Source organism: Podarcis bocagei, assembly GCF_964188305.1.
Source record: "Podarcis bocagei genome assembly, chromosome: 7".
NCBI lineage: Eukaryota > Metazoa > Chordata > Lepidosauria > Squamata > Lacertidae > Podarcis > Podarcis bocagei.
In genome coordinates this window covers 8,048,315-8,076,019 of record NC_138132.1, presented here as the reverse complement: position 1 = coordinate 8,076,019, position 27,705 = coordinate 8,048,315, and the positions used below count along the sequence as shown (strand labels likewise).

Below are 27,705 nucleotides of genomic sequence, written 5' to 3'. Positions count from 1 at the left end.
AGCAAAGTTCTTAACCCAAGGTACTATTTCTGGGTTAGCAGAGTCTGTAACCTGAAGTGTCTGTAACCCGAGGTACCACTGTAAACCAAAATAATCTCTCCAAGCGGTGTACTGAAAAGACCACGCAGGAAAGGTAAAAATCAGTTAAAACTAAAGAAACAGACTTTCTTCCTGGAAGAATAAAGGGGTGGGTGGGAAAATCTTTGCCAGGCACTGGAAGTCGTTTTAACAGGAATGCCCAGTTCTGAGCCTGCTCGGTTTGGAAGAAAGTTGTGTTCCCGGTTTGTGGGGAGGGAACAGTCAAAAGAACTGGGGGTGCCTTTCACAAAAAACAGAGCTTTCCTTGCCCTTTCAGGGTCCAGGGTGGGGAATCAGGTGGAGAAGAGAGGTTCTGATCAAGGGCCAAGCTGTGTAATCCTGCTTGCCTGACGCTGGCTCCATCTTCCCTGTGCCCCACCATCAGCTGTCAGGTTATAATGGAGCCTGGGTCCTAGGGAGACTGTAGTGGAGCTCTGTGGCTGGGGAAAGGGAGAGAGAGAGAGAAAGAAAGCAGGAGGGAGAGAGCTGAGAAGGGGTTAAAGAGGAGTCCAGCCTCTTGGCCTCCAACTCCATTCCTGGGGCCTTTAAATGGGCATGGGGTTGTTTGTGCCTGCGGCTGCTGCTGCAAGTCCCTGGCACAGAGGCATCCCGGGCTGGGCTGGGCTGGGCTGGGCAGGAAGGGCAGGGTGTGGTCAGGAGACGGGGGGGGCGGCTTTTCTGGGGTAAACTGAGCCAGGGGAGGCGGAGGGAGAGACAGGACTTTGCAAGTTGGCTCAGGAGAGCCACTGCCAAAATTTGCGCAAGGTTTCTTTTTGCAGTGCGCAAAAGCGAAGGGAGAAGGGAGACCCGGGTCTCGCACGTTTGTGGGGCCTGGACGCTAGGGGGAAAAGTTTGGGTGCGCTTGTGTGATTCAAGGGGAGAGCTGCTAGTGAGAGGGAGGGGGCGAGGGGTGTTTGTCCATGTGAGAGAGTGGGGGCAGCAGGGGAGGAGCGTGGGTGTGTTTTCGGACCACAGAAAAGGAGGAACAACGGTGCGCAAGGCAGCATAAAGGACGGGGACAGTGGCGTGCGCGAGGGACGAGAGCGCACAAGTCCGTGTGTGCCCGGCGAGAAAGATTGGCAGTTCGGACAGCCTGAGAGAGGAAAAAGTCTGGGAAAGTTTGTGCGGGGAGAAGGCTGAATGTGAGACAGAGAGAAAGAGTCACGCGCGTCTCCAGCAGCTGCCAGAAAGCTGCTCTCTCCATTCTGGACCACCCTGTGGACTTCTAGAAGCCGGGTTGATCGCCCAGGAAGGAGAAGACTGTGCCCCCCATGGGGCAGGGGGGTGCCCGCCTGGCATAGAGGACCCAAGCCAGGGCGGCTCCTGCCAGCCGTCCCTGGATGTGGCTGGAGGCACGGCAGCCGCAGGGGTGCCCCCCGCCCCCGCCATGGCTGCCGAGGTGCGACTGAAGAAACTGGAGGAGCTGGTGCTGGACCGGAGCGCTGTGGGTCTGGAGACCTTGGTAGACCTTCTGCTCTGTGTGCACCACGAGCTGAGCACGTCGCCCCTGGCCCAGGAGAAATACATCATGGAGTTTTTACAGTGGGGTGAGTCTGCCAGATCCTTGCTGGAACCCTTCCTATCCAGGCTTGCAAATAGCCACTGGCCTGGTAGCCAGATAGGGAAGCCTTTTCAAAGTAAAAAAAAAAAAAAAAGGGAGATAGTCTCCTTCTTTTTTCTGTTGTTGTGCCACCAGTGGCGTAGCGTTGGTTGTCAGCACCCGGGGCAAGGCAAGTAATTTGCGCCCCCTAACCCGTGGATTTGCACCCCCTAACCCGTGGATTTGCGCCCCCTAACCCTAACCCCCAGATGTTGCGCCTGGTGCGGCCGGCCCCCCTGCACCCCCCACGCTACGCCACTGTGTGCCACAGCCTCCTTAGAGCTAGTAAAAATGGGCTTGTGGCCTTTTGGGGGGACATATTAGCTCAGCTTTCTTTACCTGTGCCCAGATCCCACAAGCTGCCCTTTAATACTGGAGTCTGAGGCCCCTTTCTCTCTCTCCCAGTGACTATTTTACATTGCGCTTCCTGAATGTTCTCCTTTAGTTGCCTTGTCAGTCTTTAGCAATGGTCTTATAAGGTAGGCTTTCCCCCTGTCGCTTGTCTCCAGCTAGAGTGATAGACTGCCTCTGTTCCTGGATGCTCCACTTAGCTGTTACGGTCAATAGCCATCGATAGACCTCCACTCCTCAATGGGTTTGTTAAACCCCATAAAGTGATTCCATATTACTGTTCCGGTTTTGTGGAAGGGGGGAAAGAGGCCCTGGAATCACACAATTTGCAGATTTGGCTACAAAACCAGTGTCTCCTATATTCTCGGCAGTGACACACCCACCCATGTCCATCTAAACTTGATTTGTTCTCTCGCCGCCCTGCCCGATTTAGAAACCTGGTTAGCTCTTGCACACTCTGTGCTGTTTGCTTTCCCCGCCTCCCCCAAACGGATCTTTCCCCTGTGCCTTGGTTTCCCTCTTGTCCCTACAGCTTCCCTCCTCCTTTGTGATGATCTCATCTTTGCTCCCCTGGGTTTGCCAGTGAGTAGAGCCACAGCTCATACTTTTAAGAACCTCCTGCAAGGAGTGGCCTCTGTATAGAGCTGTTATTGATACTAGTAACCCATGCCTGTCCCCTCACTTCCCACCCTAGGCTGGTGGTCGTCCTGCCGTCCAGGACCTCGAAGCCTTGTGAATCAGGTCCAACAGGATAGCTCAGCTGGTTAGAGCTGATAATCCGAAGGTTGCAGTTTCGATCCCCCATTGGAACAGCCGCAAATTCCTGCATTGCAGGGGGTTGGACTAGATGACCCTATGGGTCCCTTCCAACTCTGTTATTCTATGAAAACAGGCTAGCCCCTACCTACCCCTGCTAGCGTAAGTTAAAAAGAGTTGGACTAGGATTTGGGAGTCAAGGGTTCACATCTCAACTTGGCCCAAGAAGCTTGTTGGGAAATATTGGCTAGTGTCTCTCTCCGGATGGATCTACACACAGGAAAAAAAACCCCAGCTATAAATAAGTCATAAATTAAATTGTTACAACAAAAGGAAAAAAAACCCTATGTAAAATCTCATAGAAAAGTTTTGTGCTCTACAGCACCATCTGGTGTTGCATGTTTATAATGCATTTAAAACACTAAGCCAGTTTAAATTCCTTGGACGAAAGGCAGGATATAAATTTAAGAATACTGCCCCAGGCTCTTTAGGGAGGAATGCCAATTGAATGAGTAATATAAAAGAAACCCAGTAATAAATGAAATAGCATGTTGAAGACCCCGAAAGGAAAAAAATTCGTTTGCGGTTGACAAGCTTTTCCTGACTGGTTGCTTGCGGTTCCTTTCTTCCTCTCGTTGGTGGTGCTGGTGGGGTTGAGAAGTGTATTGATAAAAGATACATCAACAAATTGCACCCAGAAAGGCGTTTAGTTCCATTGCAGTGGGTTGGACTAGATGACCGTTTGAGTCCCTTCCAGCTGTACAGATTCTGTGATGGGAATCTCCTTTACACCAAACGGGGCATCTTCCCCCTGGGTGCCATCTGTACAGGGGTCCCTTTTAAAACATACAATTTTTTGAAAAACCATTTAATCTATTGTGTGATGACACTTCTTCTTTGGTGATCCCTCATAGCCGATAAGATTGTCTTCCATAAACACGGTTTTAACAATGAGTCCGTAAGTAACTGTGGAGGCCAGTTCTGGACCGTAAGTAACTGTGGAGGCCAGTTCTCATCATGTCCCTTGATTCTCATCAGCCCCACTGTGGCCAAAGATTAGTCCTGGAGGCACGATCTCTCAGAATCACAGATTTGGAGTTGGGAGTCGAAAGGGACCTCTCAGGGTCATCTAGTCCAACCCGCCCCCGCAGTGCAGTTCTTCACTTTGAATTTCCCAGGTTTTTCACGCAGCGGATGCTTGCGTCTCATGCTTATTGGCTCTTGGTTGGGTTGCTAGTCGCATTTTTAGAGAACGGGCAAATCCCCTGCTTGTTTCCCACCCCACATTTGGTGTTTCATTTAAGGTGCTTTAACCCCACGGCCAACTGCTTAGAGTTGCGTTTCAGCAGGAGCGGCAGAGAAGCTGCCCGCAGAAATAAATAAATATAGAAATAGAAGCATTTGAGAGGACAGGGAATGCAAGGCGCTGACCTCGCAGTCGAACACACTAAAAGCCCACACCGTATCCTGCGTACAGTTCGCCTGCTGGGGAGAAACCAAGATATTCCAGCTCCCTTTGCTCTGATCTGTTTGTCGTTTGAGTGCCGGCCGGCAGGCCTTGAACAGCTGTGAATAACGTACGGTAATGGGATTTTCGCCTTTCTTTCCTTTGAAGTGTACAGAAGCTGGGGATACGATGCTGTCTTCCTCTTCTTCTTTAAATAGAAGCAGGTTTTAATACCAGTCTTATTCAGGGTGACGTGCCTTTTTAGGGTTTAGTTCTGGAAATCGGGTCGGTTCCTGGTGGATATCAGCACCCTGCGAACTGTTGCCGCTGGAAGTTGCGGGGAACGCATTTGTGCGCCAAGAAGAAACCATGAACTGCCCCCACCCCTTCCTGTGGCCACTTCTGCCATGCGTGAATAAATTTGAAAGCGGTTAGTCAGTGCAGTGTAGCAGTTTGGGTATCAGACTAGGACTTGGCCAGTCTTCTCTCAGACCGGCCTACTTCGCAAGGTTGCAGTGGGGATGACTTGAGGAGGGGGAGATTTGTGTACATCACGCTTTGAGCTCCTTGGAGAAAGAAATGTGGAATATAATGGCAAATAATGAATCTTCAGGGATCAATCTAAAAGTTATTGCAGTTCAAGCATGCCCGGAATTTAAGTGTTTTGATCCAGGCACCCCCCCCCCTTCTGCTGAACCCAGGCGGGTAGAACTTACATGCAAAGGAGGTTCTAATTACTGAATAGCGAGAGAGGCACTTTGCACATGTCTAGGTGTCATCTTGCTCCTGTTTGGACAATTCCAGAGCTGAGCCCTGGCACTGAACCACGTCTGTGTATGTGTGCGCGGAACGGAGCCCTCAAAGTCCTTGCTGACATTTTACGGACTCATAAAAAACCCTTTCAATAGCACGTGCCAGCGATCAGGAGTTCCCGGCTACATGTTTGTTTGTGTTTTGTGTTTTTTCTAAAATAAGGGGCTCTAGCCTTTGGAACTGCAAAGGGAACTTCCTGGAAAACGGCGAGCCGCCTTTGCAAAGAGGACTCTGGGCAGCGCGGTGGCCGTATTATTTGTTGTCCTTGTTCAGTTCTCTTGCAGCCTCTCGCAAGCTTTGTGTTAGCTTCAGCAGAAAGGGAGAGAGCGGACAAGGGAGGGTTGTGCAGGCTGTTCTGGCAGCTTCCTTTTCAACACCGCCGCCACAGCAAAGCACGCACGCCATCCCACCCCCTTGGCGGTGCACAGACTGCCTTTTGTGGACAAGATGGCATAGCCCTACCCCCTTTACCAGGGAGATCCGGCCGTGCGTGTTCCTGCGACGGCCGGGGCTCGTGTGAGATGTTGCTTGGGCCGCGGAGACTTTGCAAAACGCCATAAAAGGCTGCATGCTATGGACATGCACTCTCCATGTGCCCGTTTGGCTCCCTCGCGTCGTCTTCCTCGCCTCCTCCTCCTTCTCGCCCCCCCCTGCTCCCCACTCCAACACCATGCTATTGGGGGGGGGGTCAGTTCCAGGCCTAACACATGCTTGCAATCTCTGCTCATTTCTGTGCCATTAATTTCCTATCGTCGTGAGAATGGCACCAAACGGAGAGGGGTAGCTCATGCTGCAGAAGACAGAATCGGGATTCAAAATGACCTTAACATGTGGGAGAACTGGGCCTGCCCAAGCTAATAAAATGAATTTCAGTAGAGAGAAATGTAAGGTTTTGCACTTGGGCAGGAAGAACCAGATGTGCAAATATAAGACAAGGGACACTTGGCTTACTAGCAGTTCATGAGAAAAGGATTTAGGGGTCTTGGTGGACCACAAACTTAATATGAGTCAACAGTGTGATGCAGCAGCAAAAAAAGCAAATGCTATTCTAGGCTGTGGCTTCAACAGAAGTCTTGTGTCTAGAGATCAAGGGAAGTTATAAAGGTAAAGGACTCCTTAAGTCTAGTCGTGGACAACTCTGGGGTTGCGGCGCTCATCTCGCTTTATTGGCCAAGGGAGCCGGCGTACAGCTTCCGGGTCATGTGGCCAGAATGACTAAGCCGTTTCTGGCGAACCAGAGCAGCGCACGGAAACGCCGTTTACCTTCCTGCCGGAGTGGTACCTATTTATCTACTTGCACTTGCTTTCAAACTGCTAGGTTGGCAGGAGCAGGGACCGAGCAACGGGAGCTCACCCCATCATGGGGATTCGAACCGCCGGCCTTCCGATCAGCAAGCCCTAGGCTCTGTGGTTTAGACCACAGCGCCACCCGCGTCCCACAAGGGAAGTAATAGTGCCACTGTATTCTGCCTTGGTCAGACCACACCTGGAATACTGTGTCTGATTCTGGGCACCACAATTTAAGAAGGATGTTGACAAGCTGGAAGGTGGGCAGAGGAGGGGTCTGGAAACCAAGCCTGATGAGGAATGGTTGAGAGAGTTGGGCATGCTTAGCCTGGAAAAGAGGAGACAGAGGAGATATGAGAGCCATCTTCACATACAGTGGTACCTCGGGTTAAGAACTTAATTCGTTCAGGAGGTCCGTTCTTAACCTGAAGCACCACTTTAGCTAATGGGGCCTCCCGCTGCAGCCACCATGCGATTTCTGTTCTCATCCTGAAGCAAAGTTCTCAACCCGAGGTACTATTTCTGGGTTAGCGGAGTCTGTAACCAGAAGCGTCTGTAACCTGAGGTACCACTGTATCTCAAGGACTGTCATATGGAAGAGGGAACAGGTTTGTTTTCTCTGGGTCTGGAGGGGAGGACTTGAACAAGAAAGGAGATTCTGGGTAAACATCAGGAAGAACTTTCTGACGGTAAGAGCTGTTTGATAGTAGGTCTCTGTCGAGAGGCGGTGGACCTTCCTTGGCGGTTTTTAAGCAGAGGTTGGATAGATTAGGCTGATCACCGAAGAATTGATGCTTTTGAATTATGGTGCTGCTCTTGAGAGTCCCATGGACTGCAAGAAGATCAAACCGATCCATTCTTAAGGAAATCAGCCCTGAGTGCTCACTGGAAGGATAGATTCTGAAATCTGTCCAGGCAAGGACTCCCTGGAAAAGACCCTGATGTTGGGAAAGATGGGGGGCACAAGGAGATGGGGACGACAGAGGACGAGATGGTGGGACAGTTTTTCTTGAAGCTACCAGCATGAGCCTGACCAAACTGCGGGAGGCAGTGGAAGACAGGCGTGCCTGGCGTGCTCTGGTCCAGGGGGTCACGAAGAGTCGGACACGACTAACCGACTAAACAACAAAAACAGGGAGCTTCCTTATATAGGTTACAGACGCTTCAGGTTACAGACGCTTCAGGTTACAGACTCTGCTAACCCAAAAATAGTACCTCGGTTTAAGAACTTTGCTTCAGGACGAGAACAGAAATCGTTCTCCCGTGGCAGCAGGAGGCCCCTTTAGCTAAAGTCTGTTTCAGGTTAAGAACAGTTTCAGGTTAGGAACGGACCTCCGGAATGAATTAACTACTTAATCAGAGGTACCACTGTAACCGAGTCCTATTTGGGGAATACCGAATTCAGCCTCGACCACACTGACCGGCAGTAGCTCTCCAGTAGATGCCATGGGGGGACTGAACCTGAGATTTGCATGCAAAAGACGATGCTCTAACCACTGAGCTATGGCCCTGCCCCAGCAAATGACCAACCCTGTAGGATACGGAAGGCCAGCAAGCTGCCTGTTATGTATGTGATTATATTTTTGCTGCCATTGGTTTTTTTTTGGGGGGGGAATTATTCAGATTTTCTGAAGCAGGATTAAAAGTTCGAGGAGGGTGGAAGGGTTTCTAAAAAAGCAAGAAGGTTAGTACAGTACAGTGATACCTCAGGTTACATACGCTTCAGGTTACAGACTCCGCTAACCCAGAAAAAGTGCTTCAGGTTAAGAACTTTGCTTCAGGATGAGAACAGAAATCGTGCTCTGGCGGTGTGGCGGCGCAGGAGGCCCCATTAGCTAAAGTGATGCTTCAGATTAAGAACAGCTTCAGGTTAAGAATGGACCTCCAGAACAAATTAAGTACTTAACCCGAGGTACCACTGTAGCATAATCCCAGTGCTTTTTTTCTAAAAAAAATGTTTAGGGGTACTCTCATTTTGACTCAAGAAAATCACCATTTTATAGTTTGAACCGGGGGAAATAAATACAGTAAATGGTACAAGATTAAAAAAATGTTTAGGGGTATGCGTACCCCTGCGTCCTCCCAGGAAAAAAGCACTGTGGAATCCTATGTATGTTTAGTAAGCCCCACAGATTTCAAGGCATGAATCTTTTGCCAAACGTCAGACGCAAAGCCACGACTCTGAGATTAAGAGTCGCAGGTGCTCTCTCTCTCTCTCTGAGGGACCTTTGGGTATATATTGTAGAACTGTAGAATCCATCAACCTTTGCTGCCAGGGGATCAGCTGCGGTTGTCGATTGGCAAAAAGCACTCTGCACGTGCTCTGGAGCACCCTCTCTGGCGGCGTTTCTGCAAAAACCCCGTGGCTGAGGCCCGGCACGGAAACGGTTTCTGAGTGCAAGCCCCACCTTTGGGCTTCGGCAGGCTTTCGTCCTGGAAAAGTTTCCATGCACAGGAATTCCACAAACACACACACACACACACACACACACACAAAAACCCTCTGTTCTCCCGTGCTAGTATGCAAGAGAGTCTCCGAGGGCCCTGTTTGGAATCTGAGAATTGCTGCAAGCCCAGATTCCCAACCCATCATCTCCTGCCCGAAATAGGAAGCCACCGAAAAGGGAGCAAAGCAACTGGTTTCGGACAGAATCTGACAAATGCCCCAAGGCAGCTTGGAAAGAAGCATCTCTCTCTTTCTCACCCCCCCCCCACCGCCCTCCTAGATGGAGGGTTGGGGTTTGTTTTTTTGGGGGGGGGGGGCGTCTTCTTTTTAACTACCCAAAAATAACAAGCCATCGGATCTGTTGTGTGTGCAGCTTTCCACTTTAGGAGACAGAGCGAGGCCTTTATAGGTCACAGCTAACAGATTCACAGACACTGCATCCACCTATCCAATACTCTGGGGGCTGCTCAGCTGTTTGTATGAAACCATTCTTGCAGTTTCCAGTTGGAACTCCCTGCCTCTTGATTTCAGGTCGGGCTCTTTCACCTTTCTCTTTTTGGGCACCTGGAAAAACCACTTTGCTTTGGACCAGATGTTTAAAAAGTCAATGCAAGTTTCCATCTGTTTATAGTCCGTTGTTATTTTGGCTTTTCGAACATCTCACGCTATAATAATAATAATAATAATAATAATAATAAATAAATTTTATTTATATCCCGCCCTCCCCAGCCGAAGCCGGGCTCAGGGCGGCTAACAACAATAAAACAGTACAAAAGTACAACACTCTAAAATCATTCATTATAAAATTAATTAATTCAGGCCACTGGCAACCATTGGGCCAGAGCTCCGCGAAGATTGCCGAGGGAGGGAGTCAGGCTGTGCCCTGGCCAAAAGCCTGGTGGAACAGCTCTGTCTTGCAGGCCCTGCGGAAAGATGTCAAGTCCCGCTATTGCTGCTAGTTCTTCCAATTGATAATTTTATCGTTTTTGTAAACCTGCCTTGAGGTTTTTTGGTTTTATTTTGGTTTTACAGCCAAGCAGCGTGTAATAATAATAATAATAATAATAATAATAATAATAATAATAATAATAATAATAATAATAATAATAATTTATTATTTATACCCCGCCCATCTGGCTGAGTTTCCTCAGCCACTCTGGGTGGCTCCCAATCAAGTGTTAAAAACAGTACAGCGTTAAATATTAAAAACTTCCCTAAACAGGGCTGCCTTCAGATGTCTTTTAAAAAGAAGATAGCTGCTTATTTCCTTCACATCTGAAGGGAGGGTGTTCCACAGGGCGGGCGCCACTACCGAGAAGGCCCTCTGTCTGGTTCCCTGTAACCTCACTTCTCGCAATGAGGGAACCGCCAGAAGGCCCTCGGCGGTATATATTTTATGGAAGAAAATACAAATAAACAAAGCATCCCAGGCTCAGTCTGGGCCTGAGATAAGAATCCCTGTCTAGAAACTTGGAGAGCAGCTGCCAGTCAGTGCAGGCAATGCTGAGCCAAATGGACCAATGGTCTGATTTCACCCATTCCCCCCCCATGACCCATTGCCAACCTGGTGCCCTCCAGGTTCTCAAAGCTGACCATGGCTCAGTTCCAGGGTGTGATTCCTGGCATCTATAGCCATACAGGATCTTGGGTAACAGGCAACAGGAAAGACCTGTACATGGGACTGCGTGGAAAGCTGCTGTCGGTCAGAGTCTGTAATCCTGGGCTAGATGAATAATAGACTCATAAAACTGTAGTGTTGGAAGAGACCACAAGGGTCATTTGGCCAAACACACAGCAGTGCAGGAATCATAGGTAATTGTTGTCTAGTCATGTCCAACTCTTCGTGACCCCATGGACCAGAGCACGCCAGGCACTCCTGTCTTCCACTGCCTCCCGCAGTTTCGTCAAACTCATGCCGGTAGCTTCGAGAACACTGTCCAACCATCTTGTCCTCTGTCGTCCCCTTCTCCTTGTGCCCTCCATCTTTCCCAACATCAGGGTCTTTTCCAGGGAGTCTTCTCTTCTCATGAGGTGGCCAAAGTATTGGAGCCTCGGCTTCAGGATCTGTCCTTCCAGTGAGCGCTCAGGGCTGATTTCCCTAAGAATGGAGAGGTTTGATCTTCTTGCAGTCCATGGGACTCTCAAGAGTCTCCTCCAGCACCTAATTCAAAAGCATCAATTCCGAGGACTGCAAACTTTCATTGGTTGATCAGTACAATAAACTGATTGGCCTTTTAAACTGCATAGAAAGACGCGGTGCCCCAGGTCATTGATTTCAACATCAACAGAAGTATAGTGTCCGGATCAAGGGGAGGAATAGTGCCACTGTATTCTGCCTTGGTCAGAGCACACTTGGAATACTATGTCCAGTTCTGAACGCCACAATCTAAGGATATTGACAAGCTGGAAGGTGAGCAGAGCAGGGTGACCAAGATGATCAAGGTTCTGGAAACCCAACCTTATGAAAAACAGTGGAGGAACTTGGGTCCTTTTAGCCTGGGAAAGAGGAGACCAGGAGGAAATATGACAGCCGTCTTCAAATATCTTGAGGGCTGTCACATGGGAAATGGAACAAGTTTGCTTGTGTGTGGTGTAGAGCCAGTGTGGTGTAGTGGTTAAGAGCGGTAGTCTCGTAATCTGGGGAACTGGGTTCGTGTCTCCGCTCCTCCACATGCAGCTGCTGGGTGACCTTGGGCCAGTCTCACTTCTCTGAAGTCTCTCAGCCCCACTCACCTCACAGAGTGTTTGTTGTGGGGCAGGAAGGGAAAGGAGAATGTTAGCCGCTTTGAGACTCCTTAAAGGGAGTGAAAGGCGGGATATCAAATCCAAACTCTTCTTCCTCTTCTTCTTCTTCTTTCTCCTGCTTGGGAGGGTAGGACTCAAACCAAAGGCTTCAGGCTACAAGAAAGCATAACTTTCTGTTTGTTTTTTTTATATAAATATTTTATTAAGTTTTAACAATAAAAGAAAATTCAAGAAAAATACAAAAACAAGGAGAATACAAAGTCACAAAATACAGTACAAAAATACAAACAACGAAAGAAAAAAGAAAAAAAGATAAAAACACATATAATGACAAAAGAACAAGAATTCCCTCTTTCTTAATTTCTCATCTTCAATTAACTTATTTTCCCGACTTCCTCACGTCTCCCGTTCTTGTATCCCTTTTAAAAATTAATTCAGCAAATTCATATCCTATTAGTTTATCTGTTATTGATCCAATCTTACATTTTACTTTGTTGCTAGAACCCCTGCGGTTCATTTCAATGTCATCAACATTCAAAAAATTTACAATATTTCTGCAAATAAATTTTAAATTTCCTCCAATCTTCCTCCACCGACTCAAGAAAGCATAACTTTCTGACAGCAAGAGCCGTTCGACAGGGAAATGGACTCCCTCAGGAGGTTGTGGACTCCCCTTCCTTGGTGGTTACATATATATGTGTGTGTGTGTGTGTGTGTGTGTGTGTGTGTAATTAGATTTTTAACATACCATTTTCAACAATTATTAAACATACTTTTATATCTTATACAATTTTTTTTTACTTCCATCAATCATATCTGAAAATTTTCCACTCTTATCACTTAATTGACATTTCTTACTTTCACTATAGGCACGCGGGTGGCGCTGTGGGTTAAACCACAGAGTCTAGGGCTTGCCGATCAGAAGGTCGGCGGTTTGAATCCCCGCAACGGGGTGAGCTCCCGTTGCTCAGTCCCTGCTCCTGCCAACCTAGCAGTTCAAAAGCACATCAAAGTGCAAGTAGATAAATAGGTACCGCTCCGGCGGGAAGGTAAACGGTGTTTCCGTGCGCTGCTCTGGTTCCCAGAAGCGGCTTAGTCATGCTGGCCACACGACCCGGAAGCTGTACGCCGGCTCCCTCGGCCAATAAAGCGAGATGAGCACCACAACCCCAGAGTCGGTCACAACTGGACCTAATGGTCAGGGGTCCCTTTACCTTTTTACTTTCACTATTACATTTAAATATCATAACTAATATCTCTCTTCTTTGCAATATTTCATATATTTCTCCTTAGCGTAATTTGTTCATTACACTTGCTCTTCAAGTAATTTGTATATTTCTTACAATCTTCTGTAAATACCTGGTCCCGCAGGTTTCGAATCCTTCCTGTCGTTTTATCCAATTCTGCGTAGTCCATTCATTTTGTCTGCCATTCTTCTTTCGTTGGTATTCCTTGGTGGTTTCTAAGCAGAGATTGGACGGCCACCTGTCATGGATGCTTTAGCTGAGATTCCCGCATTGCAGGGGATTGGACTAGATGACCCTTGGGGTCCCTTCCACGAATCCATGATTTTTTGAAGTAAATTAACCCTGGGCCATTTGTTCTCAAAGGAGGCTGTCCCACCCACCCCAAACGTCACTGGGCAAGGTTGGCTTGGCAGGAGGAGATGCCAGTTGGGCCCTGGGCCTTGTGCCACGAGGCAGTTCGCCATGCCTGGAATTTGACAGTGCTTCTCCTCGCAGAGCATGAAAAGGAAAAAGTGCCCGGGGTGGCGGTCGATGACAGGGACATAAAACATCCTAAATTTTTTTAGAAGCCGGCCTAGAGAGGGAAAATGATATGGAATGCAACACATCTGCTAGAGCAGGAGAGATCTGTCGTTTTCAGTACAGTGGTACCTCAGGTTAAGTACTTAATTCGTTCCGGAGGTCCGTACTTAACCTGAAACTGTTCTTAACCTGAAGCACCACTTTAGCTAATGGGGCCTGCTGCTGCTGCTGCGCTGCCGGAGCACAATTTCTGTTCTCATCCTGAAGCAAAGTTCTTAACCTGAAGCACTATTTCTGGGTTAGCGGAGTCTGTAACCTGAAGCGTATGCAACCTGAGGTACCACTGTACATTGAAATTGAAATACTTTATTGTCACTTGTACAACTTGTATACAGTGAGATTACATGAGCACCCCCACTCAACTCTCTTAGTCTTAATTCCCCCCATTTACTGACGCACACCACCAAACCCGAAAGTCAGTTGCCCTGTTGTTATCTTTTCATTCAGCAGCCTAACAGCCCATGGATAGAAGCTGTTCTTTACCCTGTTGGTGTGACTAATCCTGCTTCTATATCTTCTGCCCGAGGGCGGGAGATCAAGAAAGTGCCGGCCAGGGTGTGAATCATCCCTGAGAATTTTCCTCACTCTCCTGAGGCAACGTTCTTCCGCTATTTCATCTGGGGGATTCACGGAACAGCCCATAATATCTTGTGCTGTATTCACCACCCTCTGTAGGCACTTCCTATCAGTTGATGTCAAACCAGCGTACCACACCATGTATGAAAACACAATTTCTATTGTTGACCGGTAGAAGGAGATCATAAAATGTTGATTGACATCATTCTTTCGCAATACTCTGAGGTGATGGAGTCTGTTGGATCATCACTTCGCATGAATCTCCTTCCTTCCTTCCTTCCTTCCTTCCTTCCTTCCTTCCTTCCTCAATGTTCTTTATTCTTCAGACTCAAATCCAAAGTTTCATTAGCAGTGGACTTTATTCTTCATACTCAAATCTTGAGTCTTGATTTCTGCCATGGATTTATTCAGGCTGGAAACATCTTTTCTCAGAGGAAGCAGAACCCGAGACAAATCCTATTATGATTCTCTGCGGACTGATGAGACGAACACTTGGGTCTTGATGGCCCATGTCTCTGGTCTGTCCACCTCATCATCCCTACTTTGGGACGCCATCGCTGTTTATTGCAAGTCCAGGCAGCCTGACTGGCCTTCAGTAGGCAGAGAGGGAGAAATCCACAAACCAAGCGGACCTGCTTTGTCCCCTTTTCTTCCTTTTACACACATCCCAATCAGGGATGCCCTGTTTGGAAGAACTGTTCTTCGTTGGATCAAAAGCGTTTGCTGTTTTAATTGCAGGGCGAAAAGGAGTGGCTGGCGAACCTGCCATCTTGAGCAATGTTGTCACCAGTTCTCCCCCCAAATGTTTTATTGCGGGGGCACAAGATCTAACCAACTTTCAGCAACCAAAATGCCAGTTGCTAGTCTCAGGTTGGTGTTTTTTAAGTGAACCTAAGAACATAACATAAAGGGACGCGGGTGGCGCTGTGTCTCTTAAACCATAGAGCCTAGGACTTGCCGATCAGAAGGTTGGCGGTTCGAATCCCCACGACGGGGTGAGCTCCTGTTGCTCGGTCCCTGCTCCTGCCAACCTCGCAGTTCGAAAGCACGTCAAAGTGCAAGTAGATAAATAGGTACCGCTCCGGCGGGAAGGTAAACAGCGTTTCCGTGCGCTGCTCTGGTTCGCCAGAAGCGGCTTAGTCCTGCTGGCCACATGACCCAGAAGCTGTATGCCGGCCCCCTCGGCCAGTAAAGCGAGATGAGTGCCGCAACCCCTGTGTTGCCCATGACTGGACCTAATGGTCAGGGGTCCCTTTACCTTACTGGCATGTGGCTACTAGTCACCTGGGTTTTTGCATCCCTGAGATGAGAAGATGATTTGTAAGCTAGAACTTCCTTTATTGACTCCCGATTGCCTGCTAGTTTGATTTGCATTAACTGAGTGATCAAACTGATCTAACCCCTTTGCAGTCTGGAGGTGTTTCATACTGTGAGCTGGTCACTGGCAACAGTTTGTTTCAAAATATAGTTCATGAATTTGTTTTCAAGCTGACAGCATCAAAGAGAACCTTACAGTAAAACGAATCAAGCCGTTAATAATAGATTGAAAGTTGACACCATTCGTTGTAAAGAATGAATGGAAACAGTCGTCTAAAAAGCCCTTTACCTTCAGAATGCTATTTTGTTGATTCTGTCTACTTTCTAACGCTATCTCAGGGCTCACCCGTATCTCAGGGCTCACTTCTGTTGCGTCCAGGATTTGTTCTGTTTGCCCCACGTTTGCTAGGCATGGGTCTGAGAGGTTTTTCTTCCATCCTGCCTCTCCCCCCAGGAAAACCTGCTCTTTACTGCTGAATCAGAAGAAACGTCAATCCCTGATTGACATGTCTTCCATCATCAGTGGGTTTTCCCATGGAAAGTGGCAAGAAAAAACCTCTACGACCGAGTCCTAAGACAAATGGAAATGTAGATGATCCCTAAGTCATGTTGTTTTTTTGTTTTTGTTTTAAAGAAGATACAACTAAAAAACTTCAAAACTATTTTGAGATTGCAAGAGGTAGTAATTCTCTGGACAATGCTGTATAGGGACCCTAGCGTTCCCAGAAAGTGTTCCTACAATAACTTGGTGCTTTTGCTCTGAAATAAGACGTTATTTTCCGCATTACAGTGGTGCCTCGGTTTACAAACTTAATCCATTCCGGAAGTCTGTTCTTAAACCGAAACTGTTCTTAAACCAAGGCATGCTTTCCCTAATGAGGCCTCCCGCCGCCGGTAAAGTTCGCAAACTTCTGGTTTTGCGGAGTTCGTAAACCAAATAGTTTGTAAACAGGGCTGTACTTAAACTGAGGTACCACTATATAGCAAAAAAAAACAACCTTTTATTTTTTACTTGTTGGATTTCCCCCTGAGAGGGGCAAGCCCAGATGAAATTGAGCTGGGATGTAGAAACCGGCATTTTTACATCAGGTCTGCAAAACAAAACTGTGCTGGGCCCGGGGGTAACACGAGTAGCGCGGTCCAGGTCCAGTCCCGAATCCAGGGGTGAGGAGTCAGTCTGGCAGGTCCAAGGCAGGACACGAGGCAGAAAACCAGGCAAGGACAGGCAGGATCACAGGCAGGTTCTGGCATACAGCAATGTTGCTCCTGCAACCTGGGGCGGGGTCTGACAGCCTTTTATCTTTGTCGGGATAATGGCCGGCCCTGATCCCCCGACGACTCACCTCCCTGTTTCGCCCGAAGGTGAGCACTCCTCCTGCGAGTACTCAGGTCTCTCCTTCTCTCAGACCTTAGTCTCTGCAGCTCGGGAGACGTCGGTGGGTTACTAGATCCAGGGGCCACCTCAGCCTCCCCGACCCAACCGGTAGTGGAGCAGCTGTAAGTGATCGCCCAGCTGAAGGCAATGAGGTAATCCCCACATCTGGAGCCAGGGCAGGCTCAGGCCCCTGACTCGGCCCAGCTGGTGCTTGTTGCAGGGGAACCTGTGCAGACTGGGGCTCTTCAGGATCAGACCCCAGACTTGGTTCAGATGCCGCCTGAGGCAAAGGATCCGGTGCGGACTGAGACTCCTCTGGTTCCGAGTCTGAGCCTAAGTCCCAGGCCATCACACAAAACAAAACACAAAACCTTGCATGCTTGAGAAGTCCCTCTTGCAATAAGCGCCTGCCTGGGCGATGCACTCTAACAGGTGCAGGCAGGTAGGACTGGGGTGAAGGGAGAGCTCCCTCCTTTTCTGGGGAACTCTTGAGATATCCTGGTCCAAGAAAGACCCCTCCCAGCATTTGGGGCGTTGAGGGCAGAAGTGAAGGCAGAGTACGTGACGGAAGCGACCAAGGTGGATTCACAAAAGGGGGTTTCTCAGCATAGCTGTCAACTTACAGATTTGAAAATAAGGGACCAGCAGCCTCGAAAATAAAGGATCAGCAGCCAAAATAAGGGATTTTGCTGAGCTTATACAGAAATCCGACACTGATGGAGCCATGCTGCGTGTTTTGCAGGGGGTTGGACTAGATGATCCTAAGGGTCTACAACTCCGACCAAGGAAGAGTGGCAGACAAAACTGATGAACGATGTCGAGATGGCAAAGCTTACAGGCAGAATTAGAAACCAGGAAGAGGACCTCTTTAATAAAGATTGGGGAAAGTTTATAATTTAGTTGAAAAGCTGTTGTAAACATACATTGGTAGGATTGACAGAACACTTGTAGTAAAAATTTGAACTATGGATGGACAAATGATTTGTAAAAATAGAGTTATGAGAGGGATGCAGAGGGGGAAATCACTACATTAAGATGCTGCACTGGTTGGAGGGGATGCTAAGCAGCACGTTGGGGCTGCCGTCGTCCTGGTGCGAGGAGTTCCATTGGCCCTTCCCCGCCCGAGAGAGGAGGGAGAGAGACTCTCACCCACGCCGCCCACGAGCCCGGCATGAGGCGGTTGTGGCGCTGTGGCAGCCGCTGAAGCGCCGCCCTTCTGCGTCCCTCCCCATCCCCTCCTCTTCCTCCTCCCTCAGGCCGCCTCCTTAGCCGCCGCTGCCGCCTCTGGCTTCCCCTGGCAGCGCGGCGGAAGTCTCGCAAGAGAGGGGCTGCCTGCCCACCCGCCGCCACCAGTCTCCCCACAATGTGCCCCTGGAGGGGAAAGGGAGAGACAGAGACGCGGCAGCTCGTGCGCATGCTCTCTCTCGTGGCGGAGGACCCCGAGCCGCTGCTTCCCTCCCGAGCCAGGCGAGCATGAAATCCGGGAAATTTAAGGGACAGCAGCGGGACACGGCGCTGGGATAAGGGAGTTTCCCGCCAAATAAGGGACGGTTGACAGCTATGGTTTCTCAGACACCCCAGACTGTAGGGTTTGCACCGCCCAGATGCAGAGGACGTTGAGCAACAGCTGAGAGGGGGCTGCTGGCTCTTTTTTGGCAGACCCCCGAACAGGGCCAGGTGTCCCAGCCATCGCTCTGCTCTGCCAACTTCTGGTGTCAGAAAGTCAAAAACAGGTTGCTGAAAGACAGCAGAAGCGTGTTGGAAGTGGGGTAAGACCGGGACTTTTGTGGTGGCGGTTCCTTGGGTCCGGCTGTCTTTCTCGGCTCCTGAAAGGCAGAGAGGATAAACAGGTGGTGCTTGTTCACCAGCATATAAATCTGCGCCCTTTTTTAAAAGCTTGCCCGCAAACTCTAACGAATGCAGCCATCCTCGCCATCTTGCTGCTGCCGTTTGCAGGCTTGAAAAGAAGTCAAGCTTTTGCAAGAGCTGGCAAATGTGCTGCAGCAACTCAGCTGACAGGTTGTCCTCAGGAGACACGGCTGGCTCTGGTGGATTTTTCCATGAGGCTTTAAGGAAAAAAACCACCCCAAAACAACATTGTTGCTTTCTTGCGCTGGGTTCAGGAGGGAACGGGGGAAATGTACTAATATTAAGCCTTGGCCTCGCTGGCTTGCCTTGTGTGGCGCGTTCTCTTGAAGAAGAAAGCCTGCCCTGTTCTCCATCAGCAGCGTCTGAAAGCAGACGGGATTGCGAGGAAGCACAGAAAGATGGAGAAAGATACCCCCCCCCCCGCAGGCTCTTATTTTCATAGTAGAATCATATAATGAGAGATGGGAGGGACCCCCAAGGGCCATCTAGCCTGACCCCCTGAAATCAGAGGCGTAGGAAGGGGCGGGGGTGCCATCACTAAGGGGGTGACATTCGGCGTGCCACCTGCCCGCAACTCCCAAGCCTACCCTGAGCCGTCAATGTGGGGGGGGGGTGACAAAATTTTCCCCCCGTCCCGGGGATTCGAACCGCCGACCTTCTGATCGGCAAGTCCTAGGCTCTGTGGTTTAACCCACAGCGCCACCCGCGTCCCTATCCATCAATAGCTACGAGTCACGAAAACTCAAAGTGGAACCTTCAGCTTCAGAGACAGCCTATCTTTGAATCCTGGGTTCTGGGGAGCGAGGAACACATGCAGGCGGTTTTTGCCTTCCTGCTCTGCTTCTGCACCTACCCCAGAGGTATTTTATGGAGAGCAGGATCTTAGATTAGATGGGACTCTCTGGTCTGATCCAATAAGGCTCCTTCCCCCCCCCCCCCGATTTCTGCCCTTCTGGCTGCCTTGGTAGAGTTGCCAATGTCACACACACACACACACACACACACACACACTCTCCTTTTCTGCCCTGGCAGTAGTAGGAAGTGCGCAGAAAATCTGCTGGTAATTATGCTTTCCCCATCATTTCTCCTGGCTGAAAACAAACAGCCCCAGCTTGTCTGCATGTTGGGTCATTGTCAAAGCCGATGGAGCATTAATTCATTTTTTTTAATGTGGCAAACACAGGGATCAAAGATGCCCTTTGTGCTTGCATGAGAGTGGCGGAAAATCTTCCCTGTGTGAGAGAGAGCCTCTCCACACTGGTTTTTGTTTTTTTTTAAATTGTGGGTGTAATTCTGAAGCATGTTTTTAATGCAGTTACTGCTGCAATCATGGTAGACATTATGGATTGGTGTTATTATTATTATTTACAGTGGTACCTCTGGTTACATACGCTTCAGGTTACATACGCTTCAGGTTACAGACTCTGTTAACCCATAAATAGTGCTTCAGGTTAAGCACTTTGCTTCAGGATGCGAACAGAAATTGTGCTCTGGCGGCGCGTCAGCAGCGGGAGGCCCCATTAGCTAAAGTGGTGCTTCAGGTTAAGAACAGTTTCAGGTTAAGTACAAATCTCCGGAACGAATTAAGTACTTAACCTGAAGTACCACTGTATTGCATTTATATGCCGCCCTATACCCCGTAGTTTCAGCATATGTTGTTCTGCCGTTCTACCCCAGTGCTGCCACACATTTAGCAAGAGGACCCCTAAGGTAAAGGACCCCTGGATGGTTAAGTCCAGCCAAAGGCGACTATGGGGTTGCGGCGCTCATCTCGCATTCAGGCCGAGGGAACTGGTGTTTGTCCACAGACAGCTTTCTGGGGCATGTGGTCAACATGACTAAACCACTTCTGGCCCAATGGGACACATGACGGAAAGCAGAGTGCACGGAAACTCCGTTTACCTTCCCACCAGAGTGGTACCTATTTATCTACTTGCACTGGTGTGCTTTCGAACTGCTAGGTTGGCAGGAGCTGGGACAGAGCAATGGGAGCTCACCCCGTTGCAGGGATTCGAACCGCTGACCTTCTGACCGGCAAGCCCAAGAGGCTCGGTGGTTAAGACCACAGCACCACCCGCGTCTCTGTGGAGGACGGCTGTTCCTCTTCCAGAGCAACGATTCCCAAAGCCCCCTGGAAAGAGCGATGCTTTGTTAAACCGCTCTTGGAATAGGGGTGTCTCTCAGCACTCTTAACACACTACAGCTCCCAGTATATTTTTGGGGGGGAATCCATCGCTGTTTAAAATGGCATTGCAGCACCCTAAGAAAGATGAAAAGGCGCCATTTTGGCTGGATCCTTTACCTTTAGGGACGCGGGTGGCGCTGTGGGTTAAACCACAGAGCCTAGGGCTTGCCGAACAGAAGGTCGGCGGTTCGAATCCCTGCGACGGGGTGAGCTCCGGTTGCTCGGTCCCTTCTCCTGCCAACCTAGCAGTTCGAAAGCACACCAGTGCAAGTAGATAAATAGGTACCGCTCCGGTGGGAAGGTAAACGGCGTTTCCGTGCGCTGCTCTGGTTCGCCAGAAGTGGCTTAGTCATGCTGGCCACATGACCTGGAAGCTGTACACCAGCTCCCTCGGCCAATAAAGCGAGATGAGCGCCGCAACCCGAGAGTGGGTCACGACTGGACCTAATGGTCAGGGGTCCCTTTACCTTTAGGAAGGCTCTTTTTAGGGCGTGTGACGATCGGGAGAACCACGCATGCCATGCTTTCCCTCCTGCCTCTTCCCCCGAGTCTTTTGCAATCTCCTCCCCAAACAAACCCCATTCCATCCTCCTGGGTCACATCCCTGAGCTATTTATAAGCTCCTTCTCTCTCTCTCTCCCCGCCTTGAGACTTCCAGCTGTCGCTCTGCCAAAGCGGCGGCGATTGCATCTCTCCCCGAGCATCTCTTTGCTTCATCTTTCCGTCGCCATGTGAGGAAATCGCTTTCGAGATCCTCAGGGGCTATCTGTTTCCCCAAACACCAAATCTCTGAGACGTCGTTGCCGCCGCCGGTTGAGTCACCCGGTTGACGCCAAGTGCTGAGGTCAGCTGACCCCCCTCGCCGGGTCACGTGACCTCCACACCCCACCAGTTGGCCGCACAGTTTATTTTAAGGCATGCGCTCAGGCCTCTGGTGGTGCACTGGGCCTTCTCTGAGAAACCTCTGAGTCACGCTACCCCTGCCCAGAGTTGGCATTGCTGTATAAGGGAAGCACTGGCCCGCTATTAATATGACCGAGGCCAACGCCTAGGCGGTCCGGAGGCCATAGCAGGTGGGCTCGAAAATGCCACATTATTTCCCCGCTTCTTGCTCATCCGAAGGACCATCTGCCAGAGGGTAGCTAAGGCACGGAAATAAACGTGAGCGCATCTGCCTGCGTTATGTGGGGTTGATGAGCCTCTGCCAACCTGGTGCCCTCCATATTTTATTTTATTTTTGGACGACAATGCCCACAGAACCAGACTTTCCTAAAGGAATGGAAGAAGTTTTCGACCGGAAAGCAGTTGCAATCCATTGACATCGCTCCTAGGGTTAAAATAAGTTTTGTAAGGAGTAATTTATAAATTATCGTGAGGAGAATTAAGAATAGATGTATCGGAAATGAGAGTTTATAGCCGTAACTATAGTAACAAAACGCAGAATTAGAAAGGCTTTAGAAAACCGTCAGCTGAGGTTGAAGGAAGTCTGAGGCGGTGATAGCCCAAAAATTCGAAATGATGCTTAAAAGGATGTTATGTTGGAAAATGTGTGTAAAAACATGGGTGGTTCACAAGATAAAAACACAAGATAAAAGCACACATAAATAGTTAAAATAGAAACGATGAAACAATAACCTCCCCCCCCCAAAAAAAAACAGATTTTAAAGGCTGTGGAATATTAATCAGCCAAAGGTCTTGTTGAAGAGGAGCGTTTTTTCCTGGCGCCTAAAGAAATGTAATGAAGATTTGAAATTTTGAAATGTAGATTTGAAATTTACAGACTGTTCTCTTTTGAAAGAAAACTCTATGAAAATGATGTACAGATGGCATATTACCCCAGTACAGATAGCAAAAATGTATAAAACCGGGTCAAACAAATGTTGGAAATGTAAAGAAAAAGAAGGGACTTTTTATCATATGTGGTGGGAATGCAGAGAAGTTTTAAAAAAATTGGGAAATGATATACAATGAATTGAAAAAAAATGTTTAAAATGACATTTGTAAAAAAGCCAGAAGCGGTTTTGTTAGGGATTGTAGGACAAGACCAGCCAAGAAAAACAAAGAATCTATTTATGTATGCTACGACAGCTGCAAGAGTCTTGATAGCACAAGGATGGAAGAATGAGGAAATCCCAAGGAAAGAACGGTGGCAAGAAAAATTGATGAGCTACACAGAGCTGGCTAAATTGATATACAAACTGTGTGATAAGGACAACTGTGACTTTAAGGAAGAATGGGAACTTTTTCAAATTATCTAAAAAAAAACCCAAAATGAACTGGACTCCTTGGCAGGTTTTGAATAAACACCCACAAATTTATTGGTCGATTATATGATAGATAAGGCAAGGATAGGTATAATTTTATAACATGCAGAGAATAATATGTGCAGAGAAATCAGAGAGAGGAGCTGAGGGAAGTCCCTTTTGGGGGGGGGAAGGGAGGTATGGAAGGGGGGGAGGGGGAAAAATACCGTATTTTTTGCACCATAACACTCACTTTTTTCCTCCTAAAAAGTAAGGGGAAATGTCTGTGCGTGTTATGGAGGGAATGCCTACGGGTGGCATGCCTACGGATTTTCCTCCTCTAAAAACTACGTGCGTGTTATGGTCGGGTGCATGTTATAGAGCGAAAAATACAGTAATGTGTGTGATTATATGGTCTGATAATTTATAATAATAATAATAATAATAATAATAATAATAATAATAATAATAATTTATTATTTGTACTCCGCCCATCTGGCTGCGTTTCCCCAGCCACTCTGGGCGGCTTCCATAGAAACCAAAAATACACTAAAATATCACACATTAAAAACTTTAAGAAGTCTTCTGAATATCAGGTAGTTGTTTATTGTTATGTTGAAATTGCTTAAAAAAATATTTTTTTAAAAAAAATTAATGTAATGAAGGCACCAGGCGAGACTCTCTGGGGAGAGCATTCCACAGACAGGGAGCCACCACAGAAAAGGCCCTATTCTTGTGTTGCCACCCTCTGGACCTCACACAGAGGAAGCACACAAAGAAAGGTCTCGGATCATAGAATTGTAGAGTTGGCAGGTATCCCAAGGTCATCTAGTCTAACCCACTGCAATGCAGGTTTCTTGGCTAAAGCAGGGTGGCCATCCGCCCCAGCCTCTCCTTTAAAACCCTCCAGCTGCCCTGCTGCTCTTCCGGGCGTCTCTTCTTTCCTCTCCCTGCCCCCCCCCCCGAAAAATAATTTGCTTTTTTGTCCCACCAGCGGAGCCAGTCACCTCCAGGCTGAAAGCGCTGCGGCTGCAACGGGACGATTTCGAGATCCTCAAAGTGATTGGACGGGGAGCCTTCAGCGAGGTGAGAAGGGCTGGGGTTTTTTTTGGGGGGGGCTCTCTCTGCTACCAGGTGCCCTCAGTACCAGATGACCAGCGAGGCAAACTTTTCAATAGTCCAGGCGAAAACAACGCTGAAATATTGGGCCCTTCTTGGTGACCCTAGGGCAGCCTCGGCCAACCTGGTGCCCTGCAGATATAATAATAATAATAATAATAATAATAATAATAATAATATTTTTTAAAAAAATAATATTTATTAGTAGTTTCCAAGTTATAAAGAAAAAATAAAAATTAAAAACAACACTGTAATACATAAAAAGAAGAGAGGGAAAAAAGAAGCAACAATGCAACAACAACAAAATTAAAAGAAAAATGGAAAACACAAGAAAAAAGAAAACAACATAGATCCCAAATTACATATCTATAACTTCCATTTGCTTGTTTCATTGACCTCCTCACACCTCCCTTTTTGTATTCTAGTTTAATTAATTATTTCAGCAAATTCTTTCCATCTTTCTCAATTTTTGTTAAAAAATTTATCTTGACAGTTTAACTTAATAATTAGCTCAGCAAATCCTTACCATCTTTCCCCATATTCTGTTATTCAAATTGCCTTAATTTATTTAACCTTATCTTACCCTAAAATACCTTAAAGCTTAAATCTTAGTTTTCAAATATACATAACTCCTGATATCATTTCTGCTAGAGTCATATAGTTTCATTCCAACATTTTCCCTAATATTCATTAATTTTTAGCCAATTCCCTAAATAAAATGTTTCCTTTATAAATTTTCTTCCAATCTTCATCCAACGTCTCATCTTCCTGGTCTCGGATCGTGTCAGTCCTTACTGTCCAATCCATCTAGTCCATCAACCTGGAAGCCTTATGTCCGAGGCCCTTAGGTCTCTTCCATGTCCCTTCTGCCTTTCTTCTTCTTGTTGTTTATACTTGCCCTTTTCCTTGTCTTTTGTTGGTCTCTTTCTTAATTCCTTTCCTTATTATTTATACCCCGCCCATCTGGCTGAGTTTCCCCAGCCACTCTGGGCGGCTCCCAATCAAGTGTTAAAAACAGTACAGCGTTAAATATTAAAAACTTCCCTGAACAGGGCTGCCTTCAGATGTCTTTTAAAGATAGGATAGCTGCTTATTTCCTTCACATCTGATGGGAGGGTGTTCCACAGGGAGGGTGCCACTACCGAGAAGGCCCTCTGTCTGGTTCCCTGTAACCTCACTTCTCGCAATGAGGGAACCGCCAGAAGGCCCTCGGTGCTGGACCTCAGTGTTCGGGCTGAATGATGGGGGTGGAGACACTCCTTCAGGTATACAGGACCGAGGCCGTTTAGGGCTTTAAAGGTCAGCACCAACACTTTGAATTGTGCTCGGAAACGTACTGGGAGCCAATGCAGATCTCTCAGGACTGGTGTTATGTGGTCTTGGTGGCCACTCCCAGTCACCAGTCTAGCTGCCGCATTCTGGATTGATTGCAGTTTCCGGGTTACCTTCAAAGGTAGCCCCACGTTGAGCGCATTGCAGTAGTCCAAGCGGGAGATAACTAGAGCATGCACCACTCTGGCGAGACCATCTGTGGGCAGGGAGGGTCTTAGCCTGAGTACTATAACTCCCATCAGCCAGCCTGGCTAAGGCTGGCTTGGGGCAAAGTTCCGGAAGAGATGGCTCCTCACGGCGCTACAATTCCTAGAGCGGTTTAACAATCCATCCCTCTTCATGGGTCGCCCTGGGAACTGTAGCTCTGCAAAGGGAAGAGAGGCCCCTTGACAGCGCTCTGCACCCTCAGCAAACTAAAGCTCCCATAATTCTTTGGGGGAAGCCATGACTGTTTTTGAGTGGTTTCCCCAGATGGGCTGCATATAAATAAAATAATAATACAGTGGTACCTCGGGTTACATACGCTTCAGGTTACATATGCTTCAGGTTACAGACTCCGCTAACCTAGAAATAGTGCTTCAGGTTAAGAACTTTGCTTCAGGATAAGAACAGAGATTGTGCTCCGGCAGCGGGAGGCCCCATTAGCTAAAGTGGTCTTCAGGTTAAGAACAGTTTCAGGTTAAGAATGGACCTCTGGAACGAATTAAGTACTTAACCCGAGGTACCACTGTAATAATAATAATGAGGATGCTGATGATGATGCTGATGATGCAACTGTGGCCCAGGTATGTCAGTCCAGCCCCTTCTTCAACACACAGACTCCCACCCCCTATTTTACCTGCACAGGTAGCGGTCGTGAAGCTGAAGAGGACATCCCAGGTGTACGCCATGAAGATAATGAATAAATGGGACATGTTGAAGCGGGTCGAGGTGGGTATGGCAAGCTGCGCCCTCAAGGCCCTGTGGGTGGTTTGGCCTTTATAGGTCAACACCAGCTCTTTGGACGGTACCCAAAAACAGTGGGATTCTCGGGTGACTTGTCATGGACTGGTTGGACACAAAGAAATGGTGAGACAAACCAGTTGGGGAACCCCCAAGAGAAGAAGGCTCAGAGCCAGGGGATTGGTGGTGGGACGACAATGAGCAGTCAGAGATAGAAGAGGGAGCAGACTGGGAGGAGAAGGTGTCGGAAGCTGAAGAGAGGACAGGGCTTAGTGAGCAGGGAGAGTCTGGGGCAGAGAGCAGTCCAGAATCGGAGGCAGAAGCAGAGGCCAAGAGGCAGAGATGAGTCTGGCTGGGGAAGAGTCATGGGTGTCTCCCTCTCTTGCTGCAACAAGCTCCCCCCCTTTACTCACAGAACCAGAAGAGAGATGAAAAGGGTGGAGGGGAGGTTGGCTGCATGCAGACACAGTCTCTGATTGCTTGGGGAAAACCCTGGAGAGGAGGCAATTTATGCTAGCGGCCAAAATTGTGGAAACCTTTTAGGAAAAGTGTATTTCCAAGGTTTGATGGCTCATAACACCTGATTGGCTCTCTAAACACTCATTCTCATTGGCTACATTCAGTTGAAGGAAAGCTACTGCATATCAACCTAAGCAAGTTGTGCTTCCTTTGTCTGGTTATTTGGCTATGTTGTTGTTTAGTCGTTCAGTCGTGTCCGACTCTTCGTGACCCCCTGGACCAGAGCACGCCAGGCACTCCTGTCTTCCACTGCCTCCCGCAGTTTGGTCAAACTCATGCTGGTAGCTTCGAGAACACTGGCCAACCATCTCGTCCTCTGTCATCCCTTTCTCCTTGTGCCCTCCATCTTTCCCAACATCAGGGTCTTTTCCAGGGAGTCTTCTCTTCTCATGAGGTGGCCAAAGTACTGGAGCCTCAGCTTCAGGATCTGTCCTTCCAGTGAGCCCTCAGGGCTGATTTCCTTCAGAATGGAGAGGTTTGATCTTCCTGCAGTCCATGGGACTCTCAGGGGTCTCCTCCAGCACCAGAATTCAAAAGCATCAATTCTTCGGCGATCAGCCTTTTTTATGGTCCAGCTCTCACTTCCATACATCATGTATTTGGCTATAACTTTTGATAGAATACAGATAATTGAACAAACTTTGTTGCATTACATTCTTTATTAAAATAAAGAAATTCCTTCCAGTAGCACCTTAAAGACCAACTAAGTTAGTTCTTGGTATGAGCAAGATACACTGTGTGTATCTGAAGAAGTGTGCATGCACACGAAAGCTCATACCAAGAACTAACTTAGTTGGTCTTTAAGGTGCTACTGGAAGGAATTTCTTTATTTTGACTATGGCAGACCAACACGGCTACCTATCTGTAACTGGATTC

At 48.2% G+C, this 27,705-nt stretch overlaps 1 protein-coding gene across 3 annotated transcripts in view; it reads left to right on the top strand.

Moving 5' to 3' along the window:
* The first annotated feature begins 1,318 nt into the window (after positions 1-1,318).
* The window catches only part of DMPK (DM1 protein kinase), a 56,980-nt gene continuing 30,593 nt past the window's right edge, over positions 1,319-27,705 (top strand). For all 3 annotated transcript variants that reach the window (XM_081200433.1, XM_081200432.1, XM_081200431.1), the window contains exons 1-3: positions 1,319-1,625; positions 23,912-24,003; positions 26,215-26,298. In XM_081200433.1, coding sequence (XP_081056559.1) covers positions 1,466-1,625; positions 23,912-24,003; positions 26,215-26,298 — 336 coding nt within the window. In that variant the 5' untranslated portion in view covers positions 1,319-1,465. The remainder of the gene's footprint in view (positions 1,626-23,911; positions 24,004-26,214; positions 26,299-27,705) is intronic.